This window comes from Salvelinus fontinalis, chromosome 34 (assembly GCF_029448725.1).
Source record: "Salvelinus fontinalis isolate EN_2023a chromosome 34, ASM2944872v1, whole genome shotgun sequence".
NCBI classification, from domain to species: domain Eukaryota; kingdom Metazoa; phylum Chordata; class Actinopteri; order Salmoniformes; family Salmonidae; genus Salvelinus; species Salvelinus fontinalis.
Window position 1 is genome coordinate 37,000,737 of NC_074698.1, and position 23,121 is coordinate 37,023,857.

The window sequence follows — 23,121 nt, forward strand, 5'->3', positions numbered from 1 at the left end:
CGTTTTCGGAGAATATTTTCATAAAACAAAACAAAAGAGAACGTGTTATAAATGCGCGTGCACGTGTTACAGAAACGCGCATTACGACATTCCCGCCCTCTGCCAGCGCTCAACATCTTACCCTGTGACCAACGTTGGCCAATGAATGTGAAGTATAGGGCACGAGCATGTGTTTGTGATCGCGCACGTAAGGCCGGTATTTTTATCGGGAGCGGGTACGTGCGCGTACACGTCTATTCGTTGTGTGGCGGCGTAGAGAAGCGCAAATAGAGTAACCATGGCTGACGAGAAACCCAAGGTGAGTTGCTTGAAAATATGCTTACATCTCATCACATTTTTTCACATACATAACTCAAATGGAACTAAGGAAAATGTACATGTAATATTTCCTTACTTGAGGTCTTAGTAGACTCAAGTTTTGAAAATGCAAGTACTCCATTGGAGACACCGGAAGACCTGTGCACGCGCCTGAATGGGCGCGTGGCTTGCTGCTTGATTCGCAGCCAACTAGCGTTTGCTAGCTGAACATGACAGTAAGCAATGCATGCACTCTCAGTTCTTAATCTTTTCTATTTGCAAATGTAATCTGACAAACTCAGTTCAGATCCAAGCGGTTCTATCAATCATCACTTTGTTAATTTCTTCAGTTACAAACTTGTTACATACATTCATTCATGGCTACAGCAAGGGTCCCTCTCATCTGCTTATGGAGCCAGCTATCACAGCATGTTACAAATGAGTGAAATGGTGTGACTGAGAGTGTTAAAAACCATGTTTTACTCCTATGTGTTTATATGTATAAAAGTATGATCAATATTTTGAAATGCATCAATCATGTGTGTGTGTTGACCAATGATCAGATGTTTGACACATCCATGTTTAATATGTGTCCTCATTTGGATGAATTCTAGAATGTGAAAGCACCTATCCTGTAGTCAGCATGATAAATTCCACTCTGGGGTTAGGGGTAGACTAAACATTGTCCAAAAGCACTTCTTGTCTCATTACATTGCCACAGCGCCATGACTTTTAGAACAAGTAAATAATAGTCAAGACAGATGAACTTGTATGTCATTGCTGAACTATCCAAGGCCCTTGTAAGTGTTCTAGAAAACTTTAAATATTTGGTCTATTTTCACTGTTCAGAAACTGCTTATATTCAGACAGTGCACTGCTGACAAAAACTCTGTGTAAATGTTTCTGCTGGCCTAAAATCAATGATGGTCATATCAAGGTTGCCATTAGCCTGGGACCTGACTGATAATTTGCTTTGCATCAACTGTATCAGCCAAGCAACCTTTGTATCTGATCGTCCCAGGCAAGGTTACCATTAGCTGCTTTTATCAACGCTAGTATTCATACACTAGCGTTACTAAGAATTACCTTGCAAAAAAAATGAATAGTCTGCAAGAATCCAGAAGTTAAATAAAATAACATTTCAACTTACTCTGTTGATTGTCTGTAGGGCTGGTCTTTATGCAGAGGGGACATTGGAAAAAAAACATCTAATGGAACATTCAGAATTTCCAAATGTGGGTCTATTGTAGACCCAATTACTCTCCCCTGTCAAAATAAAAGTCCTGCACTGCGCCATACCAGCACAAAAGAAAGCAAGAACTTTTATTTTGACATGAGGTAAGCAGAGAGGAACTGACCTCGCTGAGGAACTGCATGGGTCTGTAACAGATCCACGTTTGGAAAGTCTGTTTAATTCCATTAGATGTTCCATTAGACGTTCCATTAGATGTTTTTTTTTTTCTCAAATTCCCCCCAACATAAGGTCCAAGCCTACAGACAATCGGCAGAGTAAGATGAAAGTTAATTTTATTTAACTTCTGGCTTTCGGCGGACTATTCTGTTTTTTGCAAGCTAATTCCCAGCAACCCTAGTGTGTAAATACTAGCGTTTCTAAAAGCAACTAGGTTACCATATATTGTATTCAGTGTTTGTCTATATGAGCTAGCCATGTTTAAAGCTGCAATATGTAACTTTTTGGGTGACCTGACAAAATTCACATAGAAATGTGAGTTATAGATATGTCATTCTCATTGAAAGCAAGTCTAAGAAGTGGTAAATTTCTCTATTTCTCTCTCTGCTCTATTTCTATGCTTCCCATTCTTAAGTTTAGTTTTTACGTCTTTTACTTTTTTACTTTTGTACACCAGCTTCAAACAACTGAAAATACTATATTTTTGGTTATGGAAAAGATATTTCACAGCGGTTTAAATTGTACAATAATTCTCTACACTATACTTGCTTTTGTTGTCACTTAAACTGAAATTAGGTGGACTATTCGACTTTTAACAGACTTGATTATCTGTCACATGTAATAGTGGGTATGATGGTAATTCTAGACATTACATTTAGACTGTATCTGCGTTTCATCTCACTGAATACACCCCCAATGTTTTTTGTGTCCATCAGGAGGGAGTGAAAACAGAAAACAACGACCACATAAACCTGAAGGTGGCGGGACAGGACGGCTCGGTGGTGCAGTTCAAGATCAAGAGACACACGCCGCTCAGCAAACTCATGAAGGCGTACTGCGAGAGACAGGTGAGTCTGACGTGGCAACCATGGTGATGCCACTGAGTGCACAACATCAGCAGCGGCATCAGAGGGCAAGGTTGAGCTACTACCATATTGGTTATACCTATCAAGTCCTTTTTAATCTGCATAATGTGCCGAGGGCGTAGAGGTGGTTTCTGGACAGAGGCCAAGTCATAAGCAACTAGCAGCACCTCTACCCTATACATTTGGCCAGGGCCAGTATTCATAAAGTGTCTCAGAATGGGAGTGCTGATCAAGGATCAGGTCCCGCTCTGTCCATGTCATTTATTAATTGTGATCTAAACGGGCCAAGGCTAAACTGGTACTATGTCATCATTCTCCTCCTGAGAGGAAGAGGAATGATTAATATTCCTGCACAATGTCTATTTAGAATTTATTATCACACAATGTATTGCACAATTCCCTGGCACATTTGTAAATATCCTACTTCGTTTGAGTGCCTCCTTGTGTCTTAGGAACATTTTAAGCCTCGTTCTTATTCATTGAGCTTTTCTTTTTAGTACTCTTTTATTTACTTAATTACTTTCCTATTGTCGAGAGGTGAACCTGTAATTAAGCATTTCTTTGCACTGTGTACTCCACGTATGTCATGTGTACAGGTATATGACTAATAAACTTGAACTCTGAGATGCTTTATGACTATGGGCCCAGGAACTTTTCCCTAATGACCTGACATGGAAAAAGTCATGACCCTAACTATGGGAACACAGGGGTTGATGAAAGACGACAGCTCATATTATCCATTGAGGACAAGGAAACTCATTGAAGAGAGAAGGCGATACATGCACCCTTTTATACACTTGTATCTCTTTGATCTGTTCACTGTCAGATGTAGTCTATATTGTCTGTGACAGGAGACGAGCGCTATGGGCTGTGTTGTCTTCATCATATTATCATCTTCCTTTTCATCATCATTATTCCAGTGTCTCAGCTATATGTGTGGTTAAGATCGTTGGGCCAGTAACTGGAAGGTCGCTGGTTTGACTCCCCCGAGCCGAATAGGTGAAAAATATTTTTGGTGTCTTTGAGCAAGGCACTTAACCCTAATTGCTCCTGTAAGTCGCTCTGGATAAAAGCTTCTGCTAAATGACTAAAATGTATTGTAGTAATGACTCTGTACTGTCCACTCTTTTGATTTTAGTTCTGGAAACACTTTTTATTTGGTCAAATACCCTTTATTTTAATATGCACCAAATGTACTTGTCATATTCAATGCAATTTGCATTAGTAAGGCTTAAGCTTAGCTTGCCTATCTCTCTGGCTGTAGGCTGATTAGTAAATACTAAGCCTTACTGCTGGATCATTATGGCCAATCTGATCTGTGCTATTTATGATCTTATAGGCTAATTGAGGGGATTTACACTGCATTACCTAATAAGTACTTTTAAAATAGGGTTCTTTGCTTTGGATTCTGCCAACATATCAAAGGTCTTTTTGTTCTCTTCCCTAGTGCACTTGGAGCTGTTCTGTTCTACATGTCTTTTTGAATGATTGTGTTCATGCTGCTTGCACTGGCAAGTACAGAGATGTAGAGATGGAGGCAGAGATGTAGAAACTGAGCCTTTGCTCTCTAGTGCTAGGCCTGTCTTATCCAGGCTTGCCCAGGCCTAATCTCAATGCTGTGTGTGCGTGCCCACCCATAATGGATATTGTGTGTCTCTTTAGACCAGTGAAGTCATGTAAGTAGGCAAGGCTCTACAGGCTTTGTTGAGTAGAAGCCACTTCCCTCCTATCCTGTTGTTTCTTCCTTTATCTGATAAAAATGATGTCGGCCAACGTGGATATGGAGTGGTAATATAGTAACGCCCTTCCCTATCTCCTCATCCCTTCCTTTCTGCAATGTTTTCATTCACATAGTAGAGAAGTGACAGGAAATTTTAAAGGAATGGCTAACCTTGCTTCCTCATTGCCGTACACTATTAATGGATTGCTTGGCAAGGGTTGGGAAAACGTTGTTTTCTTTGGACATTTTACTTAAGGAGATTGTTTTGTGCCAGACAGTTTAATGGAATTTAGTATCTGTGTGTCTGTGTCTGTAGGGGTTGACAATTAGGCAAATCCGGTTCCGGTTCGATGGACAGCCTATAAACGAGACAGACACACCTGCACAGGTAATCCTGGAGTATAATTGGGAGGAACTGATTTGTTACGTCAATTCACTCTATTTTGCTTGAACAACACCATTCCAGCAATAATACATTATACATTCCTCCCTGTTTTGAGAATACCAATGAACATTTGTGCATGTCAAAAGAATGTTAAATGCAAAATGTCTTCTAACGAAAGTTTTCCATTCACAGCTAATTTATGTACATTTTTGTCATGAATGCCATGTCATCTAATGAAATCGGGTTTTATATCAAATTGACTTAATTTCTTTCCTTTTTCCTAACAGTTGGAAATGGAGGATGAAGATACGATTGATGTTTTCCAGCAACAGACAGGAGGCCTCTACTAGCATGTCAAGTACTCCCCCACATCTTCCTCCACCCCCCAGACGGCTGCTTTGCAGCTTGTCCCATTTCCCACCACAGAACCAATACCATGCGGAAGAAGTCCTGCTCACAGTTATACACAACTGTTGATCTATAGTGTTTTCATTCTTGCCTTTGTTTCCTTCCTGTTTTGTAAATAAACAACCTCCGCTAAAACAACTCAGATTTGAGTAACATTCATACAAGGTGTGCTGCGAATGAACGCTGCAAGATCCAGCTCTTAAAAAGTCCATTGTTTTGGTGACTGGTTGGTTATCACTTACTCAGAGATCAAGAAAAGTTATTTTCCACCCCGTTCACTGTTTGAGAATAAGACTGGTTTGTTATTCAACTTCATTTTCTGTTTTCTGCTTCAGAAAATGGGTTTTCTATCTTTTTCTATATAGTAGTGGTTGTGTAGAATGAAACATGTCTTGGACATAGTTTGACTAGGCCATGCTTGTAATAAGGAAACCCTGAAGAGATGTTTTAGTCCAGGTAAACATCTGTATTGTCTCATAAATGTCTTGTTCAAATAAAGTTATTCTCTCTTTTTAACCAAACTCAATTTATTTTGTCTCTGTTTCGTGGGTGACTGGGTCATTAAAACTGGTGATTTTAATGTGCGCCCTTGTGCGTACAACAGCTCATGTTCACCAATCCTCTTTTTCAGTATGAAAACATAATTATGGAGATTTTATCAGTGAAAAACCACCACAGTGATTGAACTGTAAAGCTTGATGATCTCCACTGACTGTATAAAATACCATGTAGCAATGTTGGCACTGTCAGTGTAAAGAGTCACTCAAAACTGGGAAAGAGGATGTTAGGACAGTGGGACTATTGTATGAAGCCAAGCCAAACTAAAATAGTAACTCTTGAGTAACATTGTGTCCATACTCATCACCATTGGATAACATATTGATACTGTAAAGATACTGTACTGACAGCATTTTAATCTAAATCAAGATCTAATATAAGATACAGAATGGGATGTGAAACTGGTAGTAAATAGCACTTAATATGATTTAAGGTTACTTTTTGAGACAATTGCTTCGCACAGGGAGAGAATGTTGCCTTTCAAAGAAAAACGATTGACGTCGACTGGTGGTATGTGCCACCAACCAGAAAGAGGGTCGGTAAGGGTCCGTCCAACCAGAGCGAGTGGAACTGAGGTGGGCTGTAACTTATGGGCTGGGATAACTTGTCTGCGCTCTTCCGTCTGGTCTCTCGGGCGCTCAGTCGGGTGGAGTCAGTATTTCAGTTTCTGTGTGTGTCCTGCGGATGATTTAGAAAATCATATTTTTGTAGTTTATCGAGTTACATATCGACATACGAAAGTAGTAAATTAGACAGTCGAAATGACGACGACAAAAACATTTCAAGGGATGGATCCCGGTGCGAAAAGCAGTTCCAGGTAAAAATGATATCCGAAAAATCTTCATGGACAAACAAAAGAAAATGGGATCCACTTACCAGCCAGTATTGGAAGCTAACCGTCCAGTTTTTGGGCGGTTGATTTTTCCTGATTTAGTTGAATTGTATTAATGGCACAATTTGTCTTTCTAATTAGCTGATATGATGGTGTGAAGAGGGCATTTGGGCTAGTAGCGGCATCAGCGACCTGGTTACTGCTGCTAGCGATTCTAGCTACTACACCAGAGGCCCGCGGCGTTAGTGGAAGTTGGGATTTAGCTTTGAAAATTAGCTGTTCAGTGTAAAGGATTCGGCATCGGGACACTTAAACAGAATGGACAATGAGGACAACTTAGTTAATTACATAGCTATCTATAGTAGTTGTCTGTCTGGACTGCAACTTGTTTTGTTAACTTGTCTACTTAGTTAGCTAGTGACTGGTATGGATTGCTAGCTCACACTCTGGCTAGCAGCAAGTTCAGCTGTCGCGTAACACTTTTATTTGCAGAAACAAGCACTTGCTCTTCGTTTGCAAGCTCCAAACCCTATAGTCTTTCGGCCTCTGGTGCCCCAAAACTGGGTAGCTTGTTGGTTAGGTAGCTAGATTAGCCTACATGACAAATTTAGCTCCTTTTATGGATGTTTCTAAGAATACGGCTGACCCAAACAATTTATTAGGAGTTAATTAAATCCTTTAAAAATATGTATTGTCTACGTTTTGAGGACTTATTTGAGGCCAAGGGTCTGCACGCAATCAACTTTGTTTCACTGCCAGAAAAACTGATGCACCGCGTGCATTCATGCTATAGTATGGGAACTCCTGCCTTTGAGGCGGCTGGATGGCATGGGGAAGAAAAATAGTTAATGTTTTATCAACCTTTGTTGCCCTTCGGGCAGGCCGGACAATAGGCTATTTCGTTGTTAACCCAAAACGTGAGCTGTAACACCGTTTTGGGCTGGATAGTTTTGCTACAAGTTGACGGTGAAATCATAACCATTCTTTCAGGCATTTGTATTCCAGCTAGCTACGTTGTCGACTAATTGGTGGCTAATGCGGGTTTTACTTGGGTGGGGGGGCTTAGCTAAGCCTGCAAATCTTTGCTCGGTTCATCTTTGCTTTAGCCATCTTGGTCGGCCCTGCTGCTGACCAGTCTAGAAATGCAGGCTTTCCCGACAGCAGCAATCCAACTTTGGCAGCCTTTGGTAATGGCAGATAAGGTTATCAAAGGCTTTCAATATATGTGACAGCATCAGGCTCGCTATCTTTTCAATCAATCTAACGTTACTGTTGAACAACTGTCGAGTTGTCCCACTTTTCTAACCACAGTGCCTCTCACAGGAAATATTTGCCGTTTCATTGTTGGGTGGGGTCTCAAATAGCCTTTTCTCTTTGCAGCCTGGTGGAAAGCATGAGCTCATCTTAGCTATCACACAAGGGTTAACAAGTCTGCTTTGGACATTACATGAACTAATCGTGGCATACATACAGCACCAGCAATACCCAAATCCAGTTCTTTCATCTCGCCACTGTCTTCTGTCTTTTTTTTACCCCATGGTGGCAGGGAAGTTGATTTTTGTATCCCGTCTGCTTTTGGACAGCTGCCTGGTGTCAGCTGGTGCATTCAGCAGTCTGGAGCTGAATAGAGGGGAGGAGGGTTTGGGGAATAGCTCTGCAAACGCATCAATTCCTCCACCCGACTGTCCTTAGTCAAGGGGAAAAAGGCTTTCCTTCTCATTCTTGTGACCCTTCTGTTCGCTAGGAGGAATGAATGTCGGTTTGGAAGTGGGCCTTGTGGGCTCTGGTTATCCTCTCTTGCCTTTTTGCTATTCAGATAACATCAGAGACTTAATGTGTTCTTTTACCTTGACATTGTTCCGTGTGCTTAAGCGCAGGCCATGTCCAGCCATGATCTAGCCTGGATTTCTCCAATCAAATGTTGGAACGGCTATGCTGTCTGGAATGATAGCCATCCCATATATAACTGCTGCGGAATTTCTGCCGAGCTCAAATCAGTGGCTGGCTAGCCTGGCAGATTGCAGGCGCGTGGAGTCAGCTGTAGCCAGGAGAGATTGGAAGTATCCCTCGGTCTGACAGCTGGAGCTTAGGGAGTGGACCCTACTGTGAATGGAGAGCGAGAGAGGAGACTGGAGCACTGAGGTGTCTGTGCAGCCTCAGAGCAATATGTTTGTATTTGTCATGTAATGATTTCAGCAGTGCTGCCGCTGATCACTAGTGTGTGACATGGTCTTTGTGTATTTAGCAGTTCAATAGTGTGTGTGTGTAGCAGTCAGTCAAATGACAGTCCTGACCCTCCCTTTGTTGTCCTGCAGGGTGCTGCGGCCGCCGGGCGGGGCCTCCAACATAACGTTCGGCACAGACGAAGCCCCCCCTGTACGCAAGAACAAAATGGGCTCCAACATTTTCCTAGAGCCTGACGATCCCCACGCCCATCGGAGGAGCAACCCACCCGGTACTTCCTAGCTACTCACATTGGTTCAAAACTAGTGTACGCACACATCCAACAAACGTCCACTGGGGCAGGGTACAAAAATGTGGCATGGCAAAAGAATACCCACACACTTTGAGTGCTTGAACAATGAGGCCCAAAATGGGAATCAAGCTGACAAAGACCCTTTGGGGTAAAACTATGTGGGCATTCATTCAGTCAGTGTCCAGACTCCAGTCAATCACATTGGATAATGTGCATAGTGTACTGTTTTTCCACCTGCCCTACATAGACTGACTTGTAGTACAGCAGGGCCTTGATGGTGGAGCCACCTCTGTCTGTCAGGCTGGATCTGGCTGACCCTCCCTGGCTCTAGTTGTGTACACCTACACATGTAAAAGAAGGGTGTGGTGGGAACTGATCTCACATGGCACAAGATCACATGTTTTCACAATCGCATCACCCCTTTATGTAGTAATCCATTTACTGTTGTAGCGGCATATCCGTGCCCACGCATGAAGTGTGGAGAATGTGGTGTGCATGTGTGTGTTCACTGTAACCTCTGACCTCCGGGGCCGACAGCTGCATGCAGTGTTCACACTCTGCCTTCCTGCTATTCCACATTGTCTCAGGCTAGGTTCAAGTTCAGTTCAGACAAACGAACGGTGTCATGGTATGCACATTTCAATGGATACACCTGGATTATTTGGTTAGGTTGGCTTCGGTGCCGTCTCGTCTGGAAGTTGAGTACTTGGTCTAGGCTAGCCTATATTTAATTAAAATTGCATTAGTCTTGATATATTTCCAAGAATACACCTGGATTTTCTGGCTGTGTTTAGTTTGGGATATTCTTGGATTGCATGCACCGTTTTCTCTGTTAGTAGGCTATAGGATGTTGTCTTAGGCTGCTGTTTGCCTAATGACATCACAATCTGGAAATGTAGCCAAAGAGATTTGTCTCTTGGCTCCGTGAATGTAGAAGATAGCCAACAATGTATCGTTGTTTCCTTGGTCTTCATCTTCAAGGATAGTCACGGGAGGTCACTAACCTTGAGGTTAGAGGGCATGACCATGCATGAATATATACTTAATAAAGGAGTAGTTTACTATTTTACAATTTTGTTAGATGGTTCCTCACCCTGAAAGTAGTCTGGGTCAAGACAAAAACAATAATCTGTGGTTCAGTTTTCTTTAAACAGCCATTACAAACTTCAGTTCACCTTAGTCATGACAAAATGTCCAAATCAATTCATTTAACATTTTAACATTTAACATTTAAGTCATTTAGCAGACGCTCTTATCCAGAGCGACTTACAAATTGGAAAGTTCATACATATTCATCCTGGTCCCCCCGTGGGAATTGAACCCTGGTCCCCCCGTGGGAACTGAACCCACAACCCTGGCGTTGCAAGCGCCATGCTCTACCAACTGAGCCACACGGGACACGGGATATTTTGTTTGTTACCTAAAGGTGATTAGGCCATTAAAAAAATAATACAATTATAGGAACATGCTCACATGCCCCCATCACTTCCATTGATTGTGTCTGTTTACAGAACTGAACTGTGAATTAGTTTCTCCTGGCCCATAGACTACTTTCAGAGTGAGGAACATCTAACGTCAAATGGTGAACTAGTCCTCAACATGTATGATCATACTTACTCGACACAACCATAATGACATATTTAGTTGTGAAGTTCCACCCACATGGTGTAGTAGAATATATGCCGCGATGTAGCATTGTGGTATTTAAATTCAGCCGTTCGCCTCTGATTACATTGCTTTTGCCATAGCCTTTTCTGGTGATGCCCGGTTAAACTCACTATGGCCTTGAGATGATCCTTAGTGGGTTTTTTTCAAGGGCCCACTCCCAGCCACACAAAGGCCATTCTGCAGTCAGAGCAGTACCGTAGGACATCATTGTAAATAAGAATTTGTTCTTAACTGACTTGCCTAGTTAAATAAAAAGTACTGAGCTTCATAACAAGCCACTGAACCAGTGTGACTGTTTATCTTTTAGCCTCAGAAATGGGAACTGTGACGCGCATATTGGAATTACACTCCATAAAAAATAATCCAAGTGAAGATTTGGTCAAGAAGTACCTTCTACATAATGGCCAAAAATCCAGTTTCGGCTTAACATAGTACAGCAAGATGTAAGTCTGTATCAATCTCAATGTTTAATTTAAATGTAATGGCACTATAGTCAATTAAAGCATCACTTATTGGCCATGTCCACGGGTTATGTCCCATTGCCAAAGCTAATGTAAAAGCATTAAAGCAGTCATTCAGCAGGGCCTGATAAACAGATGCAGAGCCATAATAAAGGAAACCTTGTTGAGTCACTGTGCCATTACTTCACAATGCTTACTCCTCTCACTTCGTTAACAAGCAGTGATATATTGACCAAGAATCATCCCTTTGTCTGGCTTTGTTCCTTCTAGACATAGATGGCAGGTAGACCAATCTGTTGACTTCCCATTGGTTCTGCTGTACAGTTGTTGCTCAGTGGAAGTTTGTATGGGACTGTAGCCGAGCTTAAATGTTGGCCAAAATGCCCTTTCGCTGAGTGGGGTATGTGGGTTAGCCTTTGAATTTTGGCTCAGCATTTGTCTGGATTAGCCTACATCCACTGGCTGCTTTGCTGCTTGGTCTGTTGGTATCTGTCTGAGACTGATAGGTAGGCCATCGGATTTGTTTGCATTAGTGGTTTTCCTGCATTTTCTCATGTCATCTTGGCAAATAATTCCTAGCAGCATTATGCTCAGTAAAAACACTGCCATGCTGCATGTTAGTCACTCAGTTCCACTAAAACAGGAATGTACCACAAATCAAGATGTTAAAGGAAACTGTTTACAGCCTTCCACACCAGTCTTTTATCGATTTAGACCCATTCAACGAAATTGTAAAATCTGCCCCGGCCAGTGAAATACGTTTGTTTTGATCAATGAAATGTGAAGTGGAAACAAACCGTAAGGTAATAGTCATGTGTTTATTAGCACTTCTCGCATTGACACTATCATTAGGCCTAACACTAGTCCCTATCACTGACCTAAACCCTTCTCTCAGAGAGCTACTGTGTATGCAGGCTATTACTCCAACCCTGTTGTGTTACTCACCCGAGTCAGTTCATCAATGTCCTGGCCAGCAGCTAATTAGTAGAATCAGGTGTGCTGGAAAACCTACAGGAGGTAGCTCTCCAGGAGGAGGTCTGCTTTACAGAACTCTAGTAGTGAGGTCATCTCCTCTGATTCATTTGTGATGTGAAGTCTGAGTCATCACGTATTAACTGGGTGTTGTTTCTCTCCGTAGGCGGGACGGCCAAGGGTACTCTGTGCGGAGAACCGTCCGCTCCTCTAAGACGGTGCCAGCAGCCGCTCCTCTTCCCCAAAAACAATGAGACAGACGAGGTCATCACCTCCATCAACGTTCCTTTAGGGGTGAGGGGTCACTGACATTGACATATGTTGGCCATTGTTTTATTCATAGATGTAATGTGTGGGCTTTCCACTGGTAAGACGTTGGTTTCTACAAGTCTGCTGTCATGGATGGTTTTCAGTGATTCTCAGTCCTGTGTTTTTGAACGGACTTAAATGCCATTGATGTAGTAAAATGACTCGGCCAAAATAAAGTAAAATGCTGACTGTTATTATTCTCCATCTGGCAGGTTGAGGAGTGCCAGCAGGCAAACAATGGTAAGTATCTCTGTTTCCATTTCGAATGTCAGTATTTTAATATATGGTATTTATGTATAGTACCAGTGAAAAGTTTGGACACCTACTCATTCAAGGATTTTTCTTTATTTTTACTATTTTCTACATTGTATAATAATAGTGAACACATCAAAACTGAAATAACACATATAGAATCATGTAGTAACCAAAAAATTGTTAAACAAATCAAAATTGATTTCATATTTAATTTTCTTCAAAGTAGACACCCTTTGCCTTGACAGCTTTGTACACTCTTGGCATTCTCTCAACCAGCTTCATGTGGTAGTTACCTGGAATGCATTTCAATTAACAGGTGTGCCTTTTTAAAAGTACATCTGTGGAATTGCTTTCCTTAATGCGTTTGAGTCAATCAGTTGTGTTGTGACACGGTAGGGGTGGTATACGTAATATGGCCCTATTTGGTAAAATACCAAATCCATATTATGACAAGAACAGGTCAAATAACAAAGAGAAACGACATTCCGTTACTTTGACTGACCTTCATGTCTTAACCTGGAAAATTAAGAACTTTGAAAGTTTCTTCAAGTGCAGTCGCAAAAACCAAGCGCTATGATGAAACTGGCTATCATGAGGACCGCCACAGGAAAGGAAGACCCAGAGTTTCCTCTGCTGCAGAGGATAGGTTCATTGGAGTTACCAGCCTCAGAAATTGCAGCCCAAATAAATGCTTCAGAGTTCAAGTAACAGACATCTCAACATCAACTGTTCAGAGGAGACTGCATCAATCAGGCCTTCATGGTAGAATGTCTGCATAGAAATCACTACTGAAAGACACCAATAAGAGACTTGCTTGGGCCAAGAAACAGGACCATTGGACCAGTGGAAATCTGTCCTTTGGTCTGATGAGTCAATTTTTGGTTCCAACCACCGTGCCTTTGTGAGACGCAGAGTAGGTGAACAGATTATCTCCGCATGTGTGGTTCCCATCATGAAGCGTGGTGGCGCTTTGCTGCTGACACTGTCTGATTTTTTTTTTTTTAAATTCAAGGCACACTTAATCAGCATGGCTACCACAGCAATACACCATCCCATCTGGTTTGCGCTTAGTGGGATTATATATTTTGTTCAACAGGACAATGACCCAACACACCTCCAGAATGTGTAAGTGCTATTTGACCAAGAAGGAGAGTGATGGAGTGCTGTAGCCCTCACCCTCCGATCCAATAGGTCACAGACGTACTCAATGGGATTGAGATCCGGGCTCTTCGCTGGCCATGGTAGGACACTGACTTTCCGGTCTTGCAGGAAATAATGTACAGAACGAGCAGTATGGCTGGTGGCATTGTCATGCTGGAGGGTCATGTCAGGATGAGACACCGCCCCAGACCATGACGGACCCTCCACTTCCAAATCAATCCCGTTCCAGAGTACAGGCCTCTGTGTAATGCTCACGTGTGCTGCCACTGCGAGGACGATCAGCTGTCTGTCCTGTCTCCCTGTAGCACTGTCTTAGGTTTCTCACGGTACGGACATTGCAATTTATTGCCCTGGCCACATGTGCAGTCCTCATGCCTCCTTGCAGTATGCCTACGGCACGTTCACGCAGATGAGCAGGGACCCTGGGCATCTTTGTTTAGTGTTTTTCAGAGTCAGTAGAAAGGCCTCTTGTGTCCTGTTTTCATAACTGTGACCTTAATTGCCTACCGTCTGTAAGCTGTTAGTGTCTTAACGACCGTGCCACAGGTGCATGTTCATTAATTGTTAATTGTTCATTGAACACGCATGGGAAACAGTGTTGTAAACCTTTACATTGAAGATCTGAAGTTATTTGGATATTTACCAATTATTTTTTTAAAACAGGGTCCTGAAAAATATACTTTTTTAACTACATGATTTCATATGCCATTTAATATTTTTGATGTCTTTACTATTATTCTACAATGTAGAAAATAAAGAAACCCTTGAGTGAGTAGGTGTGTTCAAACCTTTGACTGCTACCAAAATAATTTAATTTACAATGATGAATCTCATTGAAGTCTTTTGAAGAGACACCACTTAAAAGAAGTCCCTAACAGACTGGAAGCAAAGACTCCACATTCCTCGTTCTCTCAGAGCTGTCTGTAAACAGCAGTGCATGACTCCCATTAGTTACGAATGGCCACAATGAATGGCATCATGGTCGACCGTGGCAGCTCCGATAATTCCACCCTTCCAGCCTTTTTTAAACGTGGTCATGTCTCTCCCTTTGTTTTCAACAATGACATTTGTCATACCTGGGAAGTTTGTCCTGACCTTGTTGATCTAACCAGGAGAAACTCCGGTGTCCCAGTTATACAGCACATGACTCATAGAAGGCTTTTTATTTTTAGGGCACACCTTGTAGTCACAACTCAATCAGATTCTCTTTGATCCACCCCTCTCATAATGTCTCTGTGGTCACTCATCTGTTCTGTAATGATATAATGCTGTTCCTATGAGGAGCAAGGCTATTTATTAACTTCCAGGTGCTGCAAACATTAGTGATAGTGTGTTCTTTGGATAATGGAGGGTTAAGGCATCACATCATCTTGGTGCATTTAAATATCAATACATCCGTTCCGCTGTTATGGTCTTGTGTAAGCACTGTAGACGGGGGCTTGGAACGGTCTCTGGACTGGCAGCGGACCCTGGGATGATCTTGTCTGGTCCCTCCAAGTGTTTGACTGACACTGATGTTGTACAATTTTCAATGTAAAATGTAATTCAAGCAGTGTTCTGAAGGAAAAAACACAGCTTTATGTTCCTTGATACCAAAATAGGCTTAAACACTGGCTTAACACACTTTGCCTATGTGCTGCTGTAAGCCCCTACCTACACCATACTGTAATGGCTCTCAGGAAATGTGACTTTGAGATTCTACATCACTAATGGGCAATTAACAGCCTGTCTCTCCAGCAGTGTGATTTCATTACAGATGAGATTTGCCTCATGGAGGACTGTTCAGTACAATTGATTGCATCTGCTTGGATTTGAGTTATACTAGCACATTTATGCACATATTTTACTGAAAGCATCACATTTTGCGGCACTTATCCCCTGCTATTGGTAATCTGTTGATCTGTCATTTGGAAAGTGGTAGCAGGACCCATCTGGTTGTCCTTGCTACAACCAAAGTGCTACTATTGTCAGATGCATCAGATATTCTATCAATTCAAGGTTTGGATGATATTTACACTGAACATAAATATAAACGCAACATGTCAAGTGTCCGTTTCATGACCTGAAATAATAAATCCCAGAAGTGTTCCATATGCAGAAAAAGCTTATTTCTCTCATTGTGCACAACTTTGTTTACATCCCTTATTGTGAGCATTTCTCCTTTGACGAGAACCCATCCACCTGACAGGTGTGGCATATCAAGAAGCTGATTTAAACAGCATGCTCATTACACAGGTGCACCTTGTGCTGGGGACAATAAAAGGCCAGTTGTCAATGCCACAGATGTCTCAAGTTGACGCAGATTGCAATTGCTAAGCTGACTGCAGGAATCTGCCAGAGCTGTAGCCAGATAATTGAATGGTCTTTTCTCTACCATAAGCCGCCTCCAACGTCATTTTAGGGAATGTTGCAGTATGTCCAACCGCTGATCATGTGTATGGTGTCTTGTGGGCAAGTGGTTTGCTGTTCACAACGTTGACATTAATGTGCCCCATTTGTGGCGGCGAGGTTATGTTATGGGAAGATAAGGTAAGGACAACTAACACAATTGCATTTTGCTGATGGTAATTTGAATGCTTCGATGGCAAGATCCCAAGGCCCATTTTTTTAAGGTATCTGTGCCCAACAGATGCATATCTGTATTCCCAGTTGAGATCCATAGATTAGGGCCTAAATAATAGATTTCAATTGACTGTTTTTGGGTCATATGAAATGTAACTCAGTATATTCTTTACAATTGTTTCATGCAGCATTTTATATTTTTGTTCAAGATATGTGTTTAGTGAGTAAGTGCTGTGCCTCTCTCCATTCTAGCATGGCTAGATCATAGGCTGTGTTTACACAGGCAGCCCAATATTGATTTTATTATTATTTTTTTTATCACAATTGTCCTTTTGAGCAATCAGATCAGCTCTCTTGCCAAAGATCAGTTCGGCTGCCTGTGTAAACGCAGCCTCAGTCGTGTATCAAATGGATCAGATCTGTGATCAGTGGGCCAGATAGTGATGACCCTGATAGTGTCGTCTCCTCTGTGTTGTGTGGTAAAGTAGATTGCCCCGAGGAACCTGAAGAGGAGGAGGCACCACAGCCCTCTGCCCCCTCGGGAGCCGCCACCAACGCAGCCGCCCCCTCCGGCCGAAGAAACCCCCCAGGGGGCATGTCCAGCCTCATCCTGGGTTGAAGTCTGCTTTTGTTGGAACGTTTTTATTTTTGAAAGAATTGGCCCCATTTCCCCCTTCCCCACCTCAGTCCCACTGTCTTATACAATCCACCACGTCCCCTCTGAGCCATGGAATTTGCCCCCCTTCCTGCCAACCCCCTCATGTTTTTACACTTTATTTGTAATTAAAGAGAACAGTTGACAGAAGCACTTTATGTATCTTTCTCACCCCATTTCAGTCCATCCTGTAGTGTGCCTATATTGCGCCTGCTGGAAGAGGCATGCCGTTTTTGCTTGTCTCATTCTCGCCCTGTTGTAAATGGTAAAGGAAAGTATTCAAAAAAGATTTGATGCGTGAATTTCTAAATACAATAAAGATTGATATGAATTTGTTCATTTTGCTCCTGGTTTTATTTTTATCGGAGGAATTATGTATTTTATGTGGATCTCACGAATGTTTTTAGTTATGCATGGCATACCACACGGATAATTCACTGTAAGCCAACTATTTGAAGCCAAAAGTGAAACATCTGAGTAACGATTTGGTCAGCCTCTTTTTTACAGATAAATCCCATTTGACATGTTGAGACACTTCCAAAGCACTTTTAAAAGAATGTCCACAGGGTGGGGCTGATACTGTCTGGAACACATTGAGCATTGGAATGACTTGCCCCCTCCTTCCCACTGCAGGGAATAGTCAAATGAGGGTGAACCACAAAGTGATAGTATTTCCCCCAAGTGAAAGTATTTTCTTGGCTCGTGAGATTTGCCACGAGGACTGGGCTATAGGGACATTGGAATATAATTGTAAGTATTATTTTGTTGATTAATGCAGCCTTAACTTTTGGTTGTGACTTTGAACAGTCTAGAAAAACGCATGACACACCCATAAATGTTTGTAGAGGTGTTCACTAACAGAGTAAAATCACACTATATGCTCCCAACAATTGAATGGGTAAACCCAAGAACAATTGTTTCGGCAATGCAGTGATTTTTATTTTTTTACTCTCACTGTATTGCCTGTCTTATCTAGTTCTCTAATTTCATTTTCTGCATTGTTTAGTGTCCGTAAGTAAGCATTTCACTGTTAGTCGAAACAAGTATTATTTGACAAGTAAAATTAGATTTTTGCCAAAACGTTGGTTGTTAGATTTACTCTTTAAATTGTTGGGAGCGTATATAGTGAGACTTTATTTTTTTTACATTGACCTTGCTCGCTTAGTAAGCAAAAATAGCATGTTGAGTCAATGCTTGTATTAGTCAATGCATATTATTCAGGCTATCCACTGTTGCTCTCAGATTTAATTTGGCTCAACCACTGATTGTTGTCAGGTGTGAACCCTTTCCTGTGGAGAGACCACTGTTTCTCAGAACCACTGTTTTTCTACTAAGGAGAAAGGCCCTAACATGGCGATGGTCTTCAGCTTGTCCACTCTCATATTTGTCCCCATCACTGGGATGGAGACATCCAAAAGTAAGGCATTCTGCAGGCACAATTTGTAATACTTTTGCCAACACCACAACTTCCAAAATGCTCACACCGAATGGTCTAGTAGTTTTGTTTTATCCAAACTACATTTATCAGGCGTGACATTTTCTGTACTACAGTCCTGTTTAATTTAGTTATCTATTGCTTAAACAGGTCTAAGTCAGCGCTCAGAGTTGAAGGTAATCCAGGTGGAATCTGGGAAGGATGCAGTCCTAGAGTGCTCTGTGAAGTTCAGTGCGGAATCCCCTGGTAATGTAAACATAGAGCGGGTCCAGTTGTGGAGGCGGCACCAGAATGGTAATCGAAAAGGTGAACTTGTGTTCAAATACACTCAACAATCCTCCAATCCCAGGATGCCGCAGAGCCAAAAATATCAGCATTCCATGCCACCTGCCAATGAGAAAGACAAAGTTGTGTCCCTGTTGGTCAAAGAAACCCAGCCTGAAGACGAGGGTCCGTATGAGTGTGTGGTGAACACTGACAGTGGAAACACAAATTGTAACTTCATGCTGAAGGTCACAGGTGACCTCACAGGTGAGCTCAAAGCTTTTGGAGTCCAACGTTTATAGGTAGGGCCCTGAGTATTTCCCAGTCAGGAAAAACTAAGTGCTTTACACATAGTTTTGAATTCAAAGTGCCTTCCTCACACCCTAACACTGACCATTTAGTATTCTCCTTTTTGCATCATGATTTCCACTGTGCAGAGGATCCATCAAGAATTCTTGCTTTTCTCACATTAACATCTTAGTATCCAATATAAATTGACTTACCCTACAAACATGACCTAATTGATTGCATACCTGAATGTGACGTGATTTTCATTTATAATGATTCTGATTTTGTGTGTTACAGTACGAGACCAGCCCCAGGTTCCTGAAAATCCTGCAAATCAAAAGGAAACTCCAAAGAACAGTTACATGAGTGTGGCTGCTGTATTTGTGGTAGTAGGCTCTCTTGCCATTGGACTGCTGCTTCTCAAGCTGTTTCGAGCCAGAAGACTCAGACAACGTGAGCACCCAGGGTCATGTCCATTAGGGCACACTGTTGCAAAATGCTTCAAGATGTTATTCAGATAGTTCCTCCCCATTTCAGACTGCTTCTTTGCTTTTCATGCCCAGTGAACATGACCCTGCTTTTCAGTCTCCGCAGAGAGGAATGCCGATGTCTGGGAAGATTAGTAGAGTACTTTCTGTTCTGGCTAAATGCCAGGATGTTGCTGTAGAATAAGTGGAATGGTGAACTAACTCCTCAGACAAGATGACTTAGTTGAGTTTTTATTGTTTTAGTTTCTCTATTGCGCTGCTTCTCCTCCCCAGATGGGAATTCAGGATTTGTTATTCTATTGTCTTTGTAACAAATCACAAACCATGGTAGAGCACACAGTATCAACCCCTGTAAAAGGTTGCTTCTGGTTTGTCTTTCCAGTTGAACCAGTGACACAGGAAGACTCTGTTGTGGCAGAAGGTATGTTTGAGTATATTATATTTGTCTACCTAATGGAAGAGGGATTCCTGTCAAAACGATCAAATTCATAGTCAAATGCAGTTTATAAAATGCTATGTATAAAATGTGGTAAAATGGGGTATAACAGTGTTGGTATTCCTGTTGTCCCCTATGGAACCAGAGCTTGAAGATACAGCAGTCCCAGCAGAGCACGACCCCAGCACCAGGACAGGACTGTTTCCGTAGCGACAGAGTGTTATCAGGAGTGTTATGGGCTGTGTTATGATTCTGCCACTGTAGTTATAAGTATTCAACCCCCGTAGATTTCTTCATATTGTGTTACAATGAGGAATTCAAATTGATTTAATTGTCATTTTGGAGATGGGATTTTGTCCTGTGTTTTGGTGGTGGGGTGTCGGTATCATTACATAAAATACTCTGTCAAAGTAGGCCAAAAATTATAATATTGTTTTCAAAGATGAATGAAAAATTAAACACTAAAATACCGTTACTTATTCTTGGGTAAGTTTTATAACAGCTTTGCACACCTGTTTTATGCAATATTTGTCCATATTTAGAAATTTCTTCAATCTGTGTGAAGCTGTTGGGTATCTTTGCTAGACAGCAATTTAAGTCTTGCCATAGATTTAAGCAGATTTAAGTACAGAACTGTAACTTGGCCACTCAGGAACATTCACTGTCTTCTAGGTAAGCAACTCCAGTTTATATTTGGCTTTGTGTTTTTAGGTTATTGTCTGACCGGTGTTGGTGTGAAGCAGGTTTTTCTCTAGTATTTTACCTGGGCTTTGCTCTATCCTGCTTCTTTTTATCCCGAAAAACTCCCCCAGTGTGTGCTGATGTCAAGCATACACATACCATGAATCAGCCACCTCTATGCTTGAAAATAAGGAGTCAGTTACTCAGTGATGTTTTGGGTTTGCCCCAAAGGTAATTGCACCTATATCTAAAAGTGTATTTGGTGTTCTTTTTTTTGCAGTACTACTTTAGCACCTTGTGCAAACACAGTGCAATCATTTTTGTAATCTTTTCGCTGTCAATTAGGTTATTCATGTGGAGTCACTCCAATGTTGTCGATCCATCTTCAGTTTTCTCCCATCACAGCCATTGAACTCTGTAGCTGTTTTAATAAAAACACGAATGGCCTCATGGTATTTGTATTTAATAAAGATCCCCATTAGTTCCTGCCAAGGCAGCAGCTCCTCTTCCTGGGGTCCAGGAACATTAAGGCAGTTATATACAATTTAAAATATTACATTTCATAACATTTTACACAACACATTAAGTGTGTTCCCTCAGGCCATTACTCTATCACTTATCTACAACACAAAATCCAGGTGTACGTGTGTGTCTGTGCCTTTATCTTCACAGTCCCTATTTTTCCATAATGTGGATTTTTACCTGCTTTTGAAATCTGATTCTATTGCTTGCATCAGTTACCTGATGTGGAACAGAGTTTCATGTAGTCATGGCTCTATGTAGTACTGTGTGCTACTTTGAAGTATCTAATAAACTCACCAAAAAAAGAAACGTCCTCTCACTGTCAACACGTTTTATTTTCAGGAAGCTTAACATGTAAATATTTGTATGAACATAAGATTCAACAACTGCGACACAAACTGAACAAGTTCCACAGACATGTGACTAACCTAAATTGAATAATGTGTCCCTGAATAAAGGGGGCGTCAAAATCAGAAGTAACAGTCAGTATCTGGTGTGGCCACCAGCTGCATTAAGTACTACAGTGCATCTCCTCATGGACTGCACCAGATTTGCCAGTTCTTGCTGTGAGATGTTACCCCTCTCTTCCACCAAGGCACCTGCAAGTTCCCGGATAGGGATTTTTCCAATAGGTCCAATTTTTCCAATAGATTTTTTTTCCAATAGGTCCCAGACGTGCTCAATGGGATTGAGATCCGGACTCTTCCCTTACCATGGCAGGACACTGACATTCCTGTCTTGCAGGAAATCATGCACATGACAAGGCTGGTAGCCTTGTCATGCTGGAGGGTCATGTCAGGATGAGCCTACAGGAAGGGTACCACATGAGCGAGGAGGATGTCTTCCCTGAAATGCACAGAGTTGAGATTGCCTGCAATGACGACAAGCTCAGTCCGATGATGCTGTGACACATCGCCCCAGAACATGACGGACCCTCCACATCCAACTTGATCCCGCTCCAGAGTACAGGCCTCGGTGTAATGCTTATTCCTTCGACGATAAACGCAAATCCGACCATCACCCCTGGTGAGACAAAACCGTGACTCGTCAGTGAAGAGCACTTTTTGCCAGTCCTGTCTGGTCCAGCGACGGTGGGTTTGTGCCCATAGGCAACGTTCTGCCAACCCTTTTATTGCATCTCTAGTATAGTTGATGAAACGCTGTTGGTTATAGTAGATATAATTTATCCAATCTACATTTTTGTTGAGAGTTGACCACCAGAAGATGCTTGATTCCAATCCAGCCAATATCTGATTCCTAGCTTTGAACTCATCAGGCACCCCCCTTGGAACCCCAATGCTATCAATGTAAACTCTATTGTCAAAAGACCCTGGCGGAGCACTCCTTCTCTCTCTCCTACCTGGCACTAGGTCTTTGTGTTTGATAAGAGTGAAGGGCATGCCTAACTGTACTAATGCACAAATACCGGTCCAATTTGTAGGCAGGTTAGGTCACAGCTTCAAACCTCCACACAACCACCAGACATCCGCTCTAGGCCTTTTTATCTTACTAAAGTCCTCGGAACTCAACCACCCAGTCAGGTCCCTCATTGTCTTGTCAGTTGTAACATTCTCTGTCCTACTGCATGTTCTTACTCCCCCTACGTCCCGTTTGTGTGTGTTGTATCGAGCCATACAATAATAGTTTCCTCCTGCAACTGTGAAAGGGGAAGTCTGGATGTAATGGGCACATGGGGATACAGATAATGCAGATCAGTGCAACTGTCATTGTCTGGCTTCCCTGCCTTCATGAACAGCTTTACCATACAGGCCATTCTCCTGGGTGAATTAATTCCATCGAGTGGAAAGGGGATGGTTGTCAGCTGAGGTTTGGCTGTGGCGCAGGCATAACATTCTTCTTTAGCTACTGATCTAGCTGTATACTGAATCCACTCCAACCACAGGTTAGAAACCCCAAACCCAGTCTCCACCTCAATCACTTCCTTAAGATCATTTGTTGGATCTATCCGCACCGGTCCTTGGCTCTGGGTGACTGTACTGGTAATATCCGT

General features: G+C 42.0%; 3 protein-coding genes across 4 annotated transcripts; all 3 read left to right on the forward strand.

Moving 5' to 3' along the window:
- The first annotated feature begins 191 nt into the window (after positions 1-191).
- On the forward strand, positions 192-5,608 carry LOC129833798 (small ubiquitin-related modifier 2). The gene is made up of 4 exons (XM_055898604.1): positions 192-298; positions 2,425-2,556; positions 4,611-4,682; positions 4,967-5,608. The coding sequence occupies exons 1-4, from the start codon at positions 278-280 to the stop codon at positions 5,027-5,029; spliced, it is 288 nt and encodes a 95-aa protein (XP_055754579.1). The 5' UTR covers positions 192-277; the 3' UTR covers positions 5,030-5,608.
- A 645-nt stretch (positions 5,609-6,253) lies between these two features.
- On the forward strand, positions 6,254-17,333 carry LOC129833799 (jupiter microtubule associated homolog 1-like). 2 transcript variants are annotated; one of them, XM_055898606.1, is made up of 5 exons: positions 6,254-6,462; positions 8,793-8,932; positions 12,221-12,348; positions 12,576-12,603; positions 16,830-17,333. In XM_055898606.1, exons 1-5 carry the CDS (start codon positions 6,407-6,409, stop codon positions 16,958-16,960), a joined length of 483 nt encoding a protein of 160 aa, XP_055754581.1. In that variant the 5' UTR covers positions 6,254-6,406; the 3' UTR covers positions 16,961-17,333. The 2 variants fall into 2 exon arrangements, with proteins under 2 accessions (XP_055754581.1, XP_055754580.1); XM_055898605.1 differs by having other exon boundaries at positions 6,255-6,462; positions 16,827-17,333.
- A 294-nt stretch (positions 17,334-17,627) lies between these two features.
- LOC129833800 (uncharacterized) lies at positions 17,628-20,382 on the forward strand. Its single transcript, XM_055898607.1, has 6 exons — positions 17,628-17,746; positions 18,272-18,413; positions 18,582-18,962; positions 19,281-19,436; positions 19,854-19,892; positions 20,053-20,382. Exons 2-6 carry the CDS (start codon positions 18,347-18,349, stop codon positions 20,115-20,117), a joined length of 708 nt encoding a protein of 235 aa, XP_055754582.1. The 5' UTR covers positions 17,628-17,746; positions 18,272-18,346; the 3' UTR covers positions 20,118-20,382.
- Positions 20,383-23,121: the final 2,739 nt, after the last annotated feature.